Raw genomic sequence first — 19,485 nt, 5'->3', positions numbered from 1 at the left:
ATAACTTGGGGATAATTCCCATAATTTGGAAATCGTTGCTCTGGATTTAGGGGGACGGTTCTGAGGAAAGGGTTCTCTCCCTCACTGTGGGGGAAGATTGTAAATCACTACAGCTTTTCAGAAAATAATCTGGCAAATTGATTAAAATGTAGAATGTACATAACTTTCTGATTCAGTAATTATACCTAGAATAATGCACCTTAGGGAAAAGATAGCAGTGCTACACAAGGATTTGCGTGCAAATACACGCATGCATGCTTCCTGCGGCATTGACAGCAAAAACCTGGAAGGAAACAGCCGTTAAAGGAAGATACTGAGATGTCCACTGAAGTGAACACACATGTACTGATGTCTGTGGAATACTGTTAAAAATGCAAGTCACAGAATAATAAACATAAATGTGTACACCATTTGAATAAAGAAATGAGAAAAGCAGAGAAACATCAAGGGCGCCTGGGTGGCTCAGTCGGTTAAGTGTCTGACTTCAGCTCAGATCATGATCTCACGGTTCATGAATTTGAGCCTCACGTCGGGCTTTGCACTGATGGTGCAAAGCCTGCTTGGGATTCTCTCTCCTGCTCTCTCTCTCTGCCCCTCTCCGACTTGTGCTCTCTCCATCTCTCTCTCTCTCTCTCTCTCTCTCTCTCTCTCTCTAAGCGGATAAACTTAAAAAAAAAAAGTAACATCAAATTAGGAGATGAGTGAGAAGGAAATCAGAAAATGTTCATTTTTCTTTAGAAAACAAGAGACGGTGGGGCGCCTGGGTGGCGCAGTCGGTTAAGCGTCCGACTTCAGCCAGGTCACGATCTCGCGGTCCGGGAGTTCGAGCCCCGCGTCAGGCTCTGGGCTGATGGCTCGGAGCCTGGAGCCTGTTTCCGATTCTGTGTCTGTGTCTCCCTCTCTCTCTGCCCCCCCCACCCCCGTTCATGCTCTGTCTCTCTCTGTCCCAAAAATAAATAAACGTTGAAAAAAATTTTTAAAAAATAAAAAAAAAAAAAAAAAGAAAACAAGAGATGGGCACCTGGGTGGCTCAGTCAAGTAAGCCTCCGACTCTGATTTCAGCTCAAGTCATGATCTCATGGTTTGTGAGGGAGCCTCACATTGGGCTCTGTGCTGACAGTGCAAAGCCTACTTGGGATTCTCTCTCCTGTTCTCTCTGCCCCACCCCTGCTTGCTCTGCCTTTTCTCAGAATAAATAAATAAATAAATAAGACATTAAACAAACAAACAAAAAAAGAAAACAAGAGAGACTTTTGGAATTCAAATGGTTGATTTTTTAAAAAACAATTAGCCTTTAAAATAGACACATATGAAAAACAGAAAGAGGGGGGCCTGGGTGGCTCAGTCAGTTAAGCATCTGACTCTGGATTTCAGCTCAGGTCATGATCTCATGGTTGTGGGACTGAGCCCTACGTTGGCGGGACCCTCCTGTTTGGGGTTCTCTCTCTCCCTTTGCCCTTCTCCGGCTTGCTCCCACTCTCTCTCGGAAAAAAAATTAATTAAAAAAGAGAAAGAAATGGGGTTTGTCCTAAGATGTATTAAAACTTGTAACAAAGTATGTGACACACTATGCTGGTATATTAATCGTATATTAAGAGTCATATTTATACTTTTTATTTACCATATATCTATATTATATATATTACACTTATATATATTATTACATTTATAATTATTATATTTATATCTGGATTATGTATTTATAGATATTTATAGATATCATATATACATGATCTTTGAAATCAGTTTTGCTATATACTGCTATAATTAAGACAGCAATGGAAAGATAGATCAGTAGCATAGGATACAGTCCGGAACAAAACTCCAGATTTATATGGATACCTATCATTTGATGACGCAGCATCACACGTCTGTGAGGGAGGATGTGGAAATCAATCGCTTACGACACTTGCCACGTGGCCAGCGAGGGAGAGTTGACCGGTCCCAAGATGGAGAAATCTGGGGCAGATGGTGGCCTAGAGCCCGAAGTGGTGCCTCGCTAACAAGTTCCCAGGCGGCACTGATGCTGTGGATCCGAGCCGCACTTGGAGCCCACTGGCCTGGGCAGGCTGGTTTATAGCGGAAGGCATCCCTGTAAATTCCACAGAGGGGTGTGGCGGGGACAGGAGGTAAGCCATGTTGGGGTGACTGCTTGGAACTGTCCATGGTGTCGTCCGCTCGGCAGCTTTACCTTCTGAGCCCAGTGAATGCCTCAAGGATGTGCCCAGCAGGATTTGGACCTGGGCTTGGCAGGTGCACCTGTGAGGCCCTGAAACTACGATTCAGCAGGGAGACCCGTGGCATCAACGCAGTCAAGGTGTGGTACAGCCGACCAAGGACCTTCTTCTGATAATCGCGGTTTTCAGTCAGTTCCTGCTCCCGTATCAGGTCACAGGTTAAAAACAAAATTGCAAAGCTGACTTATTTTGTGGGGCCTTCATATTTTGGAAAGATGATGTCCACATCCCAACCGGCTTCCTCAGCTCCCCAGCTGAAATGTCCCTCGTTGTTCAGTGTGTGCCATGGTGTCATGCATCCCGCCTTGTTTTTATTAGAAATTCTCAACTGTCTGACTTCTCTAGCCTTCCAAGATGCGCCTTCCTCAACACAGTTCAAACGAATTCTTCCAGCGCCTGCCTTTGCCCAACATCCCACTCAGGGCCAGCAAGTGCCTCCCACTCACCCAGTTCTTCCACTTGCTCCTCTGAAGGAGGATTCTTCCCAAATTTCAGGATCCCCTGTGGCATTCCCGAATGGATTCCCGGCAGATATTTTAAACTCTGGGTGAGAGGTTAGTGAGAAGCCAGGAACTGAAAAATAAAAGCCATTCCTTTTAAGTTTCATCGTCTCTGGATTAATTTAGGTCTAACAACCAGTCTATTATCACAGCGTATTATTAAATCTAAAATGTAAATGACCACTCCTGGTGAAACACCCCTTCGCATTGCCCAAACTTGGTGCTGCACGTGACAAAGCTGGAAATGGCCTTCAGGCTCGTACATCACTGCACCTGTCTCCGTTTCCACAGACTAACATTCACGCTCTTCAGAAACGCACCCCACTGCAACAGAAATCAGGTGACAAAGAAGTTAAAGGGAGAAGACATTTGTTGACAGAAAATTAAGACGGATCTAACAGACTTAATCTCCTTTTTCTCCCCTAAGTCAGATATCATTTCTATCAGGTTCCCTTCTAGTCTCCTCAGTTGCGCTCACCCCAAGTTTCGGGATATAACCGGTGGAGGAAAGTACAGGTTCTTCTGTATGTCAAAGGCACTGTAAGGGTTGCCTCAATGGGTAATTAAACAAGAAGTGATGGGGTCCTGGCTGAGACTGGCCTCCCGAGGTCTGAGGCAGGTCATACACCGTTGTGAACATTTGATAAACACCATGATATGAGGGGATGTTCCTCTGCCTGGAGTTTTGGAACCTACTGTGCACATGCTCTAAGACTCACATTGCCACACAGTTCCCCGAGGACACACTGGTGATGCTGGACTAGCCGGTGACGCTGGGGGTGGGGGCGGGGGCAGAGATCCCAATTCTTAGGACTGGTCTTGGGCCCATCCACACCAGCTCCTGGAGACCCTGTGTTTCTGGCCGTGATCAGTTTTCATACATCAACTCGCCTCACCTATTTTTGCTTTACGGTCTCTTCTGTGGCTTGTCAATAAAATTCTGTAGCTTTAGTTTCTTAATAACTGGCCCCAGGGAATAGGCTATAAATCAGTCTTTTTTTTTTTTTTTTTTTTTACAGGAAGATCTTTTCCTTTTTGTACAGGAAATCTCAGACCTCAGCTTGCTGAATTTCTCACCCAAGCCTTTTGAAGGTATCTCTTCTCTCTTCTTACAAAAACAAGGGAAGCGGCTGCCACCCCATTTTCCAGGCAGCAACATTCCTGCTCCCCAGGGGCAGTTTTCCAGAAAAGCCTTCACTCTTCCCTGGGGTTCCTGTTAAGTCACTGCTTTTATTTTTCCAAACCTTCGTTTCTCCATGTTAGCTCTGGACTTTCTCTTTCCTCACCATTTCTAACATTTTCTGTTTGCTTGTGCAAATCTCATGATCCAAATGTAATTAACTCTATATTCCTGGTCAGCTGATGGCCTCTCTTCCTCACTCACTACCCTCAGGATCACCCGCTACCTCCAGGCCACAGCAGGGCTCCTGACAGTCCTTACTCCAGGAATGAGGGCCCTTCAACCCCCTGTACATTCTTTTAAAAGCCTCCTCTTGTCCCCGAAGCCTTTGCTGAACATGTTCTCTGTCTCTGTTAACAGGATAGCTGGGGGCACAGGTAAGGGTGCTCCTAATGCTGTCCGGCGTCCCCTTCCTCAAAAGGTAGGTTCCAGGCAGAGGTACCCGACTGTGGCTGGCGTGGTCCTCACTAGACCAGTCATATCACCACCTGGGGGAAGCCATGACCTCGTGGCTTCTTCAATGCTAACATTCGCCAGAACTTTCCACTTTGTTCTGTTCCGAAGCTGGATTGTCTGAGTCTTCTAAAGTTTAATAGGAACACGAGTCATGCAACCCTGTGTGTGTCACGGTGGTTTTTAGAAAGGCACAAAAAGACGACACTCAAGATTTTTCTTAAAACCGGACTTTTTTCTCAGCCACATGGAACACTTGTCTTCAGTGATGGGAGATGCCTAATGAGTCAGTGAATCATAATGTGGAGAAGGGACGGCTCTGCAGTCTCGTGATGCTGGGTTTTTTCCATGACTAATGCCTCATTGTGTGGCGATTTCCCTAACAGGGGCAACGTGTGTGTCTCGAAGGGCTGGACTGCTCCTGAGGCCGGCCCACCACTTCTTGGATTTCGGAGCAGGAGTGGCAGGGAAGTGAGGGAGGACTGAGGCCCAATCTCAGGTGAGGCTGCCCGCAGCTCCAATCTCAGCCACTGCTCACCGCCTTTCCAGAAGCAGGAAGATGGGAGGCTTCAGCACAGGTTTCTCTTCCTTAAAAAAGAACAACGCAACTCCGATCTGATCCCTGAGCGGGGTTTCATGGGGAATGAGACAGGAATAACCTGACAGTAGAAAGCAGAACAGCCACGTGAGGAAAGGTCAGTAGAAGGAAGTCTTAAAGATAGTCCAACAGCGATCAGGAAAGTCTTCCTGATGGTGGCTTGTGAGGTGAGTCTTGGGAGAGAGGAGACATGGAGGAGTGAGAAGAAAACTGTGGAGGTAAGACAGTACAAGGCAGTGCTTTTCAACAGTCAGTAGAGCTACACTCACCTCAGGCAAGCTGCCAGGTGGTACCCCCAGGGATAGGATGAGAAGGTCTGCAGTGATCCTAGGAATTGGGAAACCTAGTAAACCTCAGGAACCCGAGCTGAGATGGCATTCAGGCTACAGATATCATGGAAACCACAGCAGGCAGTTTCAGGCAATTTTGAGTACCTCCGCTTTGTTGAAATTGTCCACAGCGAGCAGGATTTGTAAACGAAATACCTACAGGAGTTAGACCGGTGCAAGTGGTGACAGGAGTTGAGAGGGTAGAAGAGCGAATGTAGAAGCGGTCTCTTCCTATTCTTCAGGGGACAGAAACCACATCACCCCAGCAATTATTGTCATGCAGGAATATGCACCTAATACATCGGAGCTTTCCATTTTCAGGAGGAGCTGGCGACCTGGGCTTTACATAAACCTTCCTCTTCCAATTATCCAAGGATGGACTAAAACACCATGGGCACCAAACAATTCCACGAGGGCCAAGGCTTGGCAAGATCAGAAGGGCAGAGTAAAATCTTACTGTGTGTGGAATTGAATGATGAATGAAAACCGTATTTCTTCTGGTAGACAACGAAAAGCAATAGGTTTTGGATACAGTAGGGACATGAACAAGAATGCTTTAGGAAAATCCACATGGCTATTTTGGATCCTTAGGATGGAGTGGAGACAGGGTCTCAGTCAGGAGATTAAATGGGGTTTCTTCCAACTGGGCAAAGGGGATAGAGAAGAAAGGGGGCTGTGAAAGGTGTTGGGGAGTTAAGAGGTCAGGAGATACCACTAGCTATGGGAAAGGAGGGTGAAAGGAAGCATCCAGAATCCTTTATGTCTAAATGTGCACTACCTGTAATCATCCTCTTAACATATACTTATGTTTCAGTTTCACTCATTCTGCAAAAACGATCATTTAGGTTACATTCTGATAAGGGTCTGCCTAATAGGTAAATTTAGAGTCATTTGTTTAAGGGGAAGAAAAAAAGCACAGACAAAATATTTTATAGTATCTATAATAAATGCAAAGAAATCAATACAAACAAAACTTGGCTTTAGCAAACTGTACATACATAAATATCTTTTTTTTAACTATAACATTCAACTTTTTTTTCACATAAAGCCTTCCATGATCTTATTTATTACATCCAGTTTTTCTTTATACCTTTAAAAAAGTGCCTTTTAGATTTACAGCTTGTGCTTCTAAAGCAAAGGTTAGAACATCATGCCCCAAAGGAAAACAAGGTAAAAAGAAAGGTGCCATATAAGCTCTTAAAAATTGTATGTTACAAGGTTCTAAAATCTCTGCAGCACTGATTGGTTGGTAGATTGTTCGATGCCAACATGGCATTCTGGAAGAGTCCTTTACCAAATGGATGGAGCAGCACCGTGGGAAAGGTGCCCGGACAGTCTACTGAAGTCCTTGGGTATGCATAGAATGGGTCAGTGGCCCAGAACTCATGCGTCCAGAGAACAACGGAGGTCCTTAATCTCTTTAGTGCTGAGGCTCAGAGTTTCAAAGAAAATTTCTTCCCAACCTGTCGTGTCTGCTCTCCTCCTGTCATTATTTACCATCCCCCTCCGAAGCCATGATTTGCACACAGAGGCTACAGAGGAGGGCTAACGCTGCCACACCCAGGGCATTCGCCAAGATGCAGGTCCTCTTTGGGTTAGCGTAGGATTGCTTTGGGCCAAATCCTCCACATGCGGCTGGCATCGGCCTGGTTCAGAGTGGAGGAGGGCCGTTTGTGTATCTGAGCATGGGGTGGAATGACCGGGCAAAGTTGTTGGAGAGGGCACAACTATAGTCTTCCTCTGACATTGGTACGAGGCAGGCGAGCCCGATGAGGAGCAACAGGAGAAGCTGGAGTGGAAGGGCCGCGCGGAGGACTCTGAGTAAGAAGGCCCGGCCGGACCGAGCTGGCCGAGGCTCAGAAAGGGAGGAATCGCAGCCACCTTTTATGGACCTGAGAGGAGAATCAACATAAACAACTCAAATATCTCAAATGCTGGATGGATGCTGCTTTTTGCTTCCTCACCTTCCTGGAAGCTAGAGGACCATGCCAAACACAACCCAACCCGTCAATTAGCTGGCAGCCTTCTGCGGTAGGGGATCTCCCACCACCACATGAAGAGTGTTTTGGAAACTTCCCTGATGAAAAATAAACATTTAGTCAGTCAACTAAAGGCAGCTCATTGGCTTCAAATTCCACCCCTTAATTTGGTGAAATATTTCCCGTCAACAACGATAAATGCCCTATACACATTCTACCAGCATAGATTAAGTAGATCCAGGATAATTCAAATGTGGATGCTTGATGTGGGACATTTTTGGTTTCACAGTATCAGTAGCACCATTAGGCAAAATTAGTTGCTGTCAGAATCATACAAAGTATCCCATCTAGCCATCCTGGATGTGCCGAAATCCATGCAGCAAGGATAAGGACATCCACGGCCATCTTGCAGAGACCCATCAAGTTTAAATAATCTTAGAGCATACCCTGGTTTCATCTTGCACTGAATCAGCATCTGACCCTGACCCAAGTGGGTTCCAAATCTGTAGGAACAAGGCGACAGCAGAGTCGGTCTACAGGACACTGATGTGGAACGACTTGGATTCTAGGCCGATCCCATCTATCACTAGCTCTGTGACTTCGGGAAATGGACACCATTTTCTGAGCAGAACAGATTGTCTTCTTGAAGGCTCCTTCTAGACTCAAAGTTCCAAGTTTGCCTATCTACTTCCATTTTTCCATCTCCCTTTATATAGTGCATTAGAGATTAGGTATGAATCAAGAAAGACGGCAAAATATTGAATATGGAAATAAGTCCTGGCTATAGGATGCACTGTTTTCTCTTTGTGATCATCTGTTGATGTCTTGTTTGGTTAGTAGTGGAAAAGTCATAGAAGGAAATGTTATTTACAAGAGGCATTTGTACATACACACATAACACACATGCATGCACGCACACACAAAACACCGCAGGAGCAGAAAGAATTTATGTACCAATGAGACACATTCCTCCATACCGAGTATGAGTTCCCTAATGGTTATAATATCACTAAGAGTAAGGACACTGAATGTGAGGCCACTGGAGAGATATGAAGGTGGAAAAACGATATTGGTTACTCTGTACATTTTTCTCGTACGAAAACATTGTGTTTCTAGCTATATCCTGTTAGCCATTAATGTCTGAAAACATCACATTCATATAAGTGGGGGAGAAGGGGTATCCCAAAGAAAATGACTGTTAAGATAAAAAGCAGACATAATCCCCCTAAAAAAAGGAACAGAGGGAGTACTCAAAGCTTTCTTATGACACCATCAAAGACAGGTGTGAGACGAACAGGTTAGTCCTGCAGAAGCCCCAAGCAGCCACATACCATACTGTGTTTCTGGTACAGTTCTTGCAGTGTAATGAAAAAACAAATCATTGGCCCAAACTGGGACTGTATTCTTTTCCAAAGTCGAAAACTAATGGCTGTGTGACCTTGAACAACTCATTTCACCTCTACGTGCCAACTTCTTCAAACCCTTCAAATTAGGTTAGATGGCCTTCCAACTTGGAAGTTCCATATTTTATACATTTTACGTCTTCTAATAATTGGTCAGTATAAATAATCTACCAACTGAGAGACCGTAAGAGTTTAACCACCATCTAGTGGTCAAACTGATTAACTGCCCTCATGCTAAGACCAATGAGTTATTCCTAATGAACTGAATAGGAAAGGTTGTACGTTTTGTGGAAATATAGTAGAGCATAAATGAAGTATGTCACATAGCTATTAATGGAAGGAAAAAATAGAAACTTCTCAAGCTACATAATTATAAAATATTCATGGTGAAATAAAGCCTTAGAGAATATCTAATCCACCTTCTAACTTTGTAGATATGTGGCTAAGGAGAGTTAACATTTACTCTTCTAATTGCTGGGCAACACACTAAGCATTTATCCTATTCTCTCACTTAATCCCCATCATAGTCCTCCTCCGTGTGCTTGTTATCTACATTTTATAGATGATGGAAAGGAGACTCAGAGAGAGGAAGTAACTGGCTCAAGGTTATACAGCTAGCAAGTGGCAGAACTGAGATTTCCACCCTGAGATTTTTAACTCCCCAAACTTGGCCTCTATGGATAGGGTAAATCACTGGCCACAAATCACATAATTAAATGAAGAGCTCTAGCAGGAAGCCAGGGTTCTCACGTCCCTGCTCGGCAACCACATTCTCTGCAACATTCTGTTGTTTGGTGACACGAATGAAAGTTGTCCAGGTCACATTTATGTCACAGGTATCTCACGTGTAGAAACAAAGGAGACGATACTTGTATCTTACAATATTTGGAAGTGAGTGATTTCCTCGTGTCTAAACCAAATGCCTCTAATCATGAAGCCCCACAGATCAAGTCAGTCTATGGACACGAGGGCATTTTGTTTGAGGCAATTGTGCAACCTTGGGCAAGTAGTTTAGTCTCTCTGGTCTTCATGTTTCTCATTTGCAAAGACAAGGGTACATGAATATCCTAAAATCATTTTGGCTGTGACAGTGTATGAATTCAATGGTTTGCCTTAAAGTGTCGTGAGAAGAATGAGACAGCTACCTATGAACTCTGGATTGAATTTTCCTTCAATATATCTTTCCCTTGACCTGAAAATACGCCCTGACAAACAACACTTGCCACCTGTCACTGGGTGAGTTACAACAGGAGGACAGATGACAGCGCCACATTTCCTCATTATTCAACATTTAAATAAAGTGAGGGGATTTCCAACTGAGCCTTTTTCTTTAGAAGACATTTAAGGACATCAGTTATGGACACATTTATGCGTGTAATTGATAATGCAATTTTGCTGACAGAGGTGAATAGCCTCTGTTTGTCAATTATTATCTTCTTTTAGCAATGAAGCCAAAGATCAAGATCAAAACAAGGGCTGCCCATTGACAAGTCCACTCCTGAGAAAAACTAGAAAGGTCATCATCTTTGGAATATGGGCTCTGTTGAAGGACATGGCACATTTAACAGCATCAGAGCATTCCTTATTAAAATGTAATTAGTGTGTGCCTTCTAATGTTGAAAATGCTAACCTAGGGAGACGTAATGGGCCGAGATAGGGACAAAGAGAACACACAGTGATTAGTAAGCTTCTGTGCAGCTGACTGCTCCTAGAAATGTCCACGTTATCTACTGAGAAAAACTGCCACCCACTGGGGGCAACTACCAGGGTGTCAACATGCCCAATGTTGCCTCTTCTTAGGACGAGCCTGAGCTACAGCTTCTGATACCAACAGGATAATGGTACCAGGGGGCACTTTTAGTATTTATCTAAGACCTAAGACCTAAGACCTAAGACCTGCATCAAAAGTCTTGGGAAATTTGACAAGGGAAAGAACAAAGACAACTGATTGGTCACTCATCGTTCTCCAATGGCCTTACTACGTCAATGGATGCCAGCTGAAACTGTGTTTATAGAGGAGGAAAAATGAAGTGTGTAAACTTATCCAAGGAACTTAATCGATGGAGGTATTTCTGTCCAGCCAAAATGTGCTTATTCTCTACAAGTAAATATTTATTTTATAATTTTTCTCACTCATTCAAATTTTGGGGTAAAGACTTGTCCAGGAGTTGCTTTCATCTCTTTCCCAAAATGCGTATAGTTGTGGGAGAAGGAAGATGGTAGCCGAGGAAGCTGTATAGAACAACACACCGCACAAAAGACAAGTATGAGCAAGGCATGTAAGAGTCCTGACAGCGTGTACAAAGGATGACTCATCTCAAAGCGTTTACACGATCAAGGAGAACAAAATGAATTACTTGTGGGCATAAATTATTTAAAGGCAAGCAAAAAGAAACTCTCAATTCATTTTGTTACTTGTTAGTTGACACTGCCAGGATAGTAGTAGGAATTTATTTTGAGGAGATACCCAGGTTGTGTCTGATCTTGCTGCCTGCTCTTGTGTGAATAATCTTTGTTCCCTGCATATGTGGCACAGAAGACAAATTTCCAGAATCAATTTAGGATTTCCGGCTTCTCAAAAAAAACAACAACAAAAAACAATACTATTTTTTATTGTTCGAACTGGCCCGTCTGAAGCAGTTTAAGGCAGGCTGTGGTAGTCCAAGCCTGGGAGCTGGCTGTGTAAAGGATCCCACCCACCAACAGCCCTTTGGCAGAGTGAAGTGATTCATGAGCTACGATCCAGAGTCAGGTAGACCTGGTTCAAATCTTAAATCTCCATGCCTCTAATCCTCAGTGTCCTTGTCTGTACAGTTGGGAATATAGCCATGCCCTGGGGGTGTGGTAAGGGTTAAATGAGGTAATGCATATTCAGTGCTTCGCATAGTGCTCAGGACACTTTAAGTGCTAAATAAATGTCACAATTTATCATTATTATCTTATCATCCTATTGAAGCAAAGGTGTGCTAACTCCTACCATTGGGAATCAGCTGTACTCCGCCTTTTCTCCCAGGAAAATAGTCCTGATTCATTAGTAGTGCCTTCAAAGATGTGACGCATTTGCCAAAGTGGCTGACTTGTTCCTGGGAAACACTGGGAATGCATACCTCAAAATATTAGAAAAGAAAAACATATTGGAGCCTTATCCCATAACTGTCCTCAGCTGTGGTGCCAGCCTGTCCTAGAAGGGAGGCTCTTTGAAGGCTATGAGTAAGCGGGTCCCCAGGGAGCAGCCTGACAGAAAAGACTTGAAGAAAAATTCCATAAGAAACTGACTCATGGAATGACTTCTCATTCCATCTGGGTCCTCTGTCCAGAAGGTGCTAGAGACCAAAGGTGTCCAAGGAAGTTTTGCATGTTAGAATTTTTGGTTAGGTTTTTGGAATGAGGTCATCACTTCCCTGTATCCAGACTACAGGGCAATTATTCCTTTGTCTTTCTGGAATTTGGAGTTAAATCTTTCTATTTGTCAACTTCAAATAATCCACAGTAGAGTTTTGAAGACTTCCTGGTGATCGAGTTAGACAATTTTAAGTCAAAAGTAGGAAAACAGTCTGGCTGGACCATCGTAAGCATTACTTCTTAAATCTCTCTGATCTAAAAAATGATGAATAGGTACTGTGAATATACGCATGATATTTTTCAACTGTTTATAATTTTTCAGGAGTCTTGAGGAGCTCCTTGTAACTGATTTAGGGAATCTGTAGATTCTGAGACATTGCAGGTCTTTTAATGGCAGGAGCCATACGATATTACTTTTATAAGCCCAGGGTCTAAACATAGTATGTGTACAGTAAATAATGGCATCAATCTATATGTGGGCTTAGAATATTATGTAAGAGGACATAGAACAGCGGCCATAAAATCAAACTGAAACCATATAGAGCAGATAAGCGACTGCATTCACATCAGCCCTTAAACAACAAAAATAATATAAGAACCCCTTCCTTCAAACTGATACCCACTTTCTTCCACCTCTACCTCTTCCGTCTCTTAGGAAGAACACGTGTCTAAAATTTTCTATTGTAGATTGCTGGGGTCAACGTTCTAAACTTTGTGCATCTGCCATAGCCTTTCAAATTTGCTGGACCAGTGCAAGATCAAACACAAGGTACACTCAAGTGTCAATGTAAAGGAACACCGTGACAACTTGGATTATGAGTGAAGTTAATTCTTTCCCAGCAGACTCTGCATTCCATTGTCGGGGTTGGATGCACCCAAGCAGAAGTGCCAAAAAGTCAAGAGGTCCAAGAATGTTCAACCACAGCCTGTCTGCCAAGGTGTTTGATGACGTCTGCCATTCGGGTGTAGATCACTTGTATTCCAGACCCTCTAAGTAGCAAAGTAAATACTGTGCCGTGTGCTCAGAAAGATGTTAATAAACAGCGCTGGACAGAGCAGAGCTGAAAGGCGCCTTGTGGATATCACAGCGAGAATGTGGCTGTCCCAGCTGCAAAGCCCTGTTAGGAGACATGTTGAAACACTTGCTGCCCTAAGAAACGATGCCTTTGACATTTTCAGAAGACCTGTGCGACTGTCCGAAAGAATTGGGGGAGCAGACTGATGAGGTATTGGGAAACCAAAAGGCGGTTGCCATTGGTGTCGCAGAATAATATAAGAGCTTTTCCCTTCTCATCACCATCATGTACGTCAGCCAAAGAATTCATCTCTGGTATCCTAGAAGGACTGCTATGGGGACAGTCCCCATCACTGTTCATGGCACCTCAGCATTTTGTGGAGAAAAGATGGACAAAACAATGATCTGGCTATAGTAGATGATAGGCTTTTCTTGTAGGGGACTAAGACATCAGGGCACTGGTAGAAGTCCATCATTAGCTTCAAAAATCCTTGTGAGTTTTTCTCCATTCATATTTCATTATTGGCATTTCATTATGGACAAACCCCGCCCCCTCCCAAACTGTCTCCAAACCAAACCGAAGGGAATGAAAAAAAGAAAAAGTACAGTCAAGGGAGACTTAAAACCAGAAAGCACATCAAAGTACATTCTGCATTGCTTCGGCTGAGTAGGAATGACCAAATAAAATATCCAGTCTCTTCAGCACACAGCTGGAAAACTAAAACTATTACTCAGGGGTTGTTTACAGTTCTACACTTCCTTACCCCTCACCCTCCTTTCAAGAATTTCGATTCCAGCTCGCTGGTGAGAAGTTTCCAGAGGGGCAAACTACTTTAGCAGTGAACTGCTTGGGACTGGAATGAAAAATCAGCTCCAAAGACAGTGTTTTCATTTTTTAAAAAGATGTCTCAGGGAATATGAACTGATTAGTGAAAGGGCAGGAGAGCACAGACATCACACCAACAACGAAGAAGGCAAAGCACCGCTAAGTGCGGAAACAATGGACTGTTGGAAGCCAGATGTAAAGCGCGGAGTGGCAGCTGTGAGTAGGCTCTCTGGACGTTCCCGGGCAGGGGCACTGACTGCCCTTGTTTCCAGCGTGAAAGAGCTTGCCAAGTGTCAGGAAGGTGAGTGACTGAGTGTGCTGGCAGAAGAGACGTTTTAGGATAAGCAGAAGAGAGAAGGTGCTTATAAGTTTTAAATAATACCAAGTTAGGACTTGCCATTTTGAGAATTCAAAACCCACAATCTGGATAAAACATGAAAATAAAATAAAAAGCTGGGGATGTTAGTATATTTTATTCAGATCTGTGGGTTCTGTGAATGGTAAATAATTCATTGATCTATTACCTGTCTTATTGTAAAATCTAGAAATAAAGAGGATGATGAAAGTCTGCCATGAATCGAACGGTGGCTGTGCCATCCATCGCATGGAATCCTTAAGCGCACGCAGAATACAATTTGGTGAAAAGTACCAGATGGCCTACGTATAGTTAGATAAAATTTTGGTGGGATCCAAATGTTTTGTGCTCTCAGCTCTACTTATACTTTGCACTTAGAAAAGTCTTTCCCAATTTAGTAGAGAAAGGGTGTGGGACGAAACAAGTAATTTCTCAACTACCCTGAGGAAGACCAGATAGAGGCCTACCTAAATCATGGACAATTTTCATCATCCTCTTGGAGTTCTAGAACAGTGTGGAAACCAGGAGAATAAGGTACCTGCTATGTGGACTGTTGACAGAGGGTCCAGGCTGTGAGAGACTACATTTGCCTCGTGGCTGTTTGCAATGAACAGGGGTAAAGAAAGAAGAATGTTCAGTCCAGGCAAATAAAGACAAGCTACTGAAAAAAAAATTAAACTAAAAGTGCAGCAAAAGAAAAACAAATCAAATGAAATGATCAGTACCCATGAAGTCAGGAAACTGGCTTTTCTTCTGTTGAAGAAGCGAAACAGATTCACATCTCTATCATTAGTCACTGAATAAACATGAATTGTGGCTCAGGAGTCCCCACCACAGTGGGTGTATCTTCCCCCACTTCGCATGGTAGAAACATAAATGACTCTACACAAGCCAAGGATCTCTCTGTATTTACTTACAATAAATATAAAGTTCCATATGCCATGCCACGCCATATTTTTTCATCTTCTAGAACACTGAATTCGTATTAAAATCCTTGGCAGCTAAAAAATAGCAATGGCAATAGGAGACTGTTCTTTGTAGAGGGAAGAAGACCTGATCGGTTAAATAAGGGCTAAAATTTGACTCGAAAAGCCAGTATTCCTTCACATTCTTAAACTAGGATCTATAGGAAACTAGCGAATGTAGTAAAAAACAATCCTAAATAAGATAATAACATTTATCAGCATAGAACTTAAGTGTTTATAACAAAAAAAGTACAAATGAAATCAATATTTCTAAAAACTAAGGAAAATGGGATGGAATAAAAATGACTATAATCATAAAGCCAGACAAAAATCAATAAATAAATAACAAAACAGAACAAGCTTCTAATTACACAGAGAAATCAAAGTATAGAGGGGAGCAGGGGCCAGATTCGTCTTTTTGTCCTCACAGAATGCCAGTGAGGCAGCCCCTGAAAGGCTTTGTGGGTGAGTCTTCTTGAGCTGTTGCCTCTTGGGGGGCAGCACAGTCAACAAACACCTGGAGAACCACCTTCAGGAGTCTCTTTGCTTGCGAGTCAACAGAACCTCCGCTTGTCTCATAAATTCAATGGTCTCATGAGACACTCACAGTTTTGTCTGCTTCTGGCTGAGGCGCCCCTTTACACGGAACCTACTTTTTTAGGTGGACTATGGTGGTGGTAGTTTGAAGGGAGGAGCCACCAAAGGAACAAGGGAACACCATTGTAGCGATGGCCCTCGGAGCAAGAGAAGTAATTTGTCTCCCTGTACCAACCACACGTTGAGCCCTATTTTTTTTGAAAACCAGAACTGCTCTTTTCCATTCCCGAGTGCGTGCGGGGAGGGCCCGCGGCCTGGCTGAGGAAACAACTCTTCTCTGTGTTACTGTGATAACCCTCTTCCGTACGGGGACTCCTGCTTTCCCGGGGGGAGCCTGTGGTCCCTGCGGTAGGTGTAGACACTCTCACTCCCCGGTGTTCCCTCCCACGGGCCAAGTGAAAACGACTAGTGGAAAGTTACCGTTCTTTGTCTGTTCGGGGTGCTTCTTCCTGACGTAGGACTCACAGATCCCGAAGTGTCCAGTTCATCCGCAGAAGACCAGGAAGACAAATCCTACATAGGAAACGGTTTCTTTTAATGGCTCTGTGTTCCAAAGCTGTGATGGCCTGGTGATACACGATGCATTTCCCAGCCCATCCCCACCCACCCTCCACAAAAACCAAACCACTCCTTGGGGAAAACAGAATCAGACAACTACAGGAACGGAACCTAATCTTCTAGGGGATTAGGCTTTCCTGGTTGTAAAGCTGGTCCGGCTGGAAAATATAGGTATAGTTTTGCTCCTACTATGTTACTTGTAGCTTTACTGTTTCTCAGCGGCATGGATGTGGACGAGTGGAAGTGAAGGAGGGGAAGGAATCTTGTCTTTCAGCTACGGGCCTCTCAGGCCAGAGAGAAACCAATTCATTTGAGCTAGAAGCAAAAGATACTCATCCAGGAGCCCGCTTTTGTAGTATTTCTAGCACTCCTCTGTTATTCAGAGTAGCATGTGCTTTTGCATGCTTAGAGAAGGGCAGGGTGTCTGTGTGTTCATAACAGGATCTCACAGTTGAATGTCTGAAGTCTTACCCAGCCTCTCTGGGTCTACATATGAATTTCTCAAAACCCATAATACTACCACGAGGTAGTAGATTTAAGAAAAAAATACATATATAAAAGGCAAATGAGCAGAGGACACTTTCCATGAATGAACTGCTGCCGGGAGAATTCGTGCCTTCTACGGTTCAAATGCAAAACTCACATGCGACTACTGGTTATGATCTGCCACAGCTGTGTTACTGCAAACGTGCGCATTCTTAAACCAACAAGGTAAAATACAAGGCCACAATAGTGATGGTGAAGGGTTAGCAGTAACAATCACAAGAGGTCTTTTTGATGTAACAGAATCAAAAGCAGTGTCCTATCACAAAAGTTTGAGTCGCTTTCTTTTATTTTGACACAGGACTCGTAAGAGCAGTGATTGAGAGTGGGCACTCTATTCCGACAAGTACCACATTCAAAGTCCTTCTAAAAATGGATGAAGATGATGCTTCTTTGGTAAGAAACGCTACACGATGATGCCTGCTTAGAGCTTACCTGCTGACTGCTTGACATGTCTAATAACTTCTCCAGCTCCTTGATGTGTCGGCTGACCTCCTTCAAGAGAAGTTTGAGCCGATTTCCAATCACATGGACTTTTTCTTTGGCTTCTAAACAGTCTGTGCCTTCAGCATTCACCAGTAGTTGGCAAGACATGTCTTGCAGTGAGGCCACTTTGAGTTGGGATTCCAATAGCTCATGCCTTATTTGCTATGCATACGATAAGAAATATTTTACGAAGAATTTCTGATAAGCGGGGGAGATTCCCAAAGGGCGGGATGATATCAGTTTAACCTAGTGGACAATTATACCTGAGTATCTGAATGCTGTGCTTACACGGGGAAGAATGAAGCAGCCCATGGATTCGGGAATAAGGGGTCTGGGTTCTAACCCTGCCTCTGCCAAAAACAGTCTATAAGGCCCCTGAACCTTTCCAATCTCAAGTGTTCCCATTGGGTAAAATGATAATACTACTTCCTGCCTGGTCCACAGGAAGTATATTGGAAGGTTCAACTTGGTGAATAAATGTGAAAATGCCTAAAATAGAAAGTATCATGCAAATGAGACATAAGATATTCTTTTAAACAGTGAAGTATTAACATATAAATATAGCAAATATTAAAAAAAATTTTTTTTCAGTTTATTTATTTTGAGAGAGAGAAAGAGAGCAGGGGAGGGCCAGAGAGAAGAGAGAGAGAGAGTCCCAAGCAGAGACAGAGAGCCCAATGCGGGGCTTGAATTCATTAACTGTGAGATCATGACCTGAGCCAAAACCAAGAGCTGGACGCTTAACCAACCGAGCCACCCAGGTGCCCCACAAATATTTTTAATAATGTAATATTTTATACACATGTCTAAGTATACTACGGATTTGTTCAGGGTTTTTTTTTAAAGGAAATATGAGTAATTCATCATTTACAACTAATGTCTCAGGTCAAAAGTCAGTAAAAATGCCACTGCATAGCTATTTCCTCTTGGTTTCTACGACATTTGCGGTACTAAATTGAAAGCTACCAATTCTGTTGGTTAGGTTAGTGAGTACTAAATGTTCAGAAATAACATTTTAAAAATACAGAAAGCTACGAAATGCAAATCATTTTCTCCTAATGGAACTTAAATATACTTCTTTGTCTTCTATAAAGTCCCTTAAGCACACTTGCATTATATTGTCCAAAGTCCGTTGTATAAGAATCTACATAGAGATTCTGCAAATTTCCTTTTGAATTCAGTGCTAGAATAAGTTCCTTTCTCCTTGAGAACTGGTATGGTTTCTTTTTGTCAGGTGATGAAAATAACTTTTAATATTTCCCTTGTCTTAGTTTTCACAAAACTTGGTGACAAGGACACTGTTAAATCTGGTACCCTTAATTTCCTCTAAGAAGTCTTAAGCATCTTTTTCTATTTTAATAGTTTCAATGTCCATAAAAATAAAATTTAAGCCACCCAATATACTTTTACTTTATATGTAGATGTAACAAATACAGTTTAAATTAAAAATAAGTATAACTTGCCAAAGATCTCTTTTAATAAAAACAATCCACTAAGATGAAGAACTTCTAAGATCTCTGCAATTGAGCAATGACTTTAGAAGCAGATTCTAAAGACGGTGGATGTCATCTCCTATGGGCATGTTTACCTCATGTAAATTGGAAACCATGATGAATGAAAAAGAGGAAGTTGGAGACTGGTATGCAAAGGGTAAATATACATATACAATATATATGTTATACATATATGTTATATATATTTTATATATTTATATATGTGTATTATATATAATCATCTACATTCTTTTTCTGTAAATGACATGGATCGCTGCTAAAAATAACCAGAGGCTGCAGGAGGCCACATATCTTACCATAAGCTGCTTGTGATGGTCCTGAAGTGTCTCTGCATCCTGGTTAGAATCAATAGGGACAATTTCATTTTTCCTTCTGTCGATGTTCTCCAGCATAAGAAGCAAACCATGACTCATTTCATGGAAATCCTATGGGGGGGGGGGGAACATGGAGTATAAAACCATCTTAATATATTGTTCTTTCCCTCGCAGCTTAAATTTCCCTTCTTTACAATTGCTACCACTGGCAAAGGCACATTGGATTTAAGATCTTACACACGACTCCTTTCTGAGGAAGGCAATGGCGCTGGTGTAATGATCTAAGTTCAC

General features: G+C 42.8%; 1 protein-coding gene across 18 annotated transcripts in view; it reads right to left on the bottom strand.

Moving 5' to 3' along the window:
* Positions 1-1,517: 1,517 nt before the first annotated feature.
* Positions 1,518-19,485, bottom strand: part of SYNE1 (spectrin repeat containing nuclear envelope protein 1) — a 480,816-nt gene continuing 462,848 nt past the window's right edge. For 12 of the 18 annotated variants that reach the window (XM_040448845.1, XM_040448850.1, XM_040448855.1 and 9 more), the window contains 5 exons: positions 19,177-19,305; positions 17,316-17,528; positions 16,200-16,292; positions 14,756-14,814; positions 3,701-7,189 (listed from right to left, as the gene is read on the bottom strand). In XM_040448845.1, the coding sequence (XP_040304779.1) occupies positions 6,949-7,189; positions 14,756-14,814; positions 16,200-16,292; positions 17,316-17,528; positions 19,177-19,305 (735 nt within the window). In that variant the 3' untranslated portion in view covers positions 3,701-6,948. Of the gene's footprint in view, positions 3,062-3,700; positions 7,190-12,829; positions 14,181-14,755; positions 14,815-16,199; positions 16,293-17,315; positions 17,529-19,176; positions 19,306-19,485 lie in introns of those variants that run through there. The other 6 variants (XM_040448859.1, XM_040448860.1, XR_005782621.1 and 3 more) reach the window with 5 other exon arrangements.

The sequence above is a fragment of the Herpailurus yagouaroundi genome, unplaced genomic scaffold, assembly GCF_014898765.1.
Source record: "Herpailurus yagouaroundi ecotype Mexico unplaced genomic scaffold, PumYag 198, whole genome shotgun sequence".
NCBI classification, from domain to species: domain Eukaryota; kingdom Metazoa; phylum Chordata; class Mammalia; order Carnivora; family Felidae; genus Herpailurus; species Herpailurus yagouaroundi.
The sequence above is the reverse complement of the archived record's forward strand: the minus strand, read 5'-3'. Positions and strand labels throughout refer to the sequence as shown.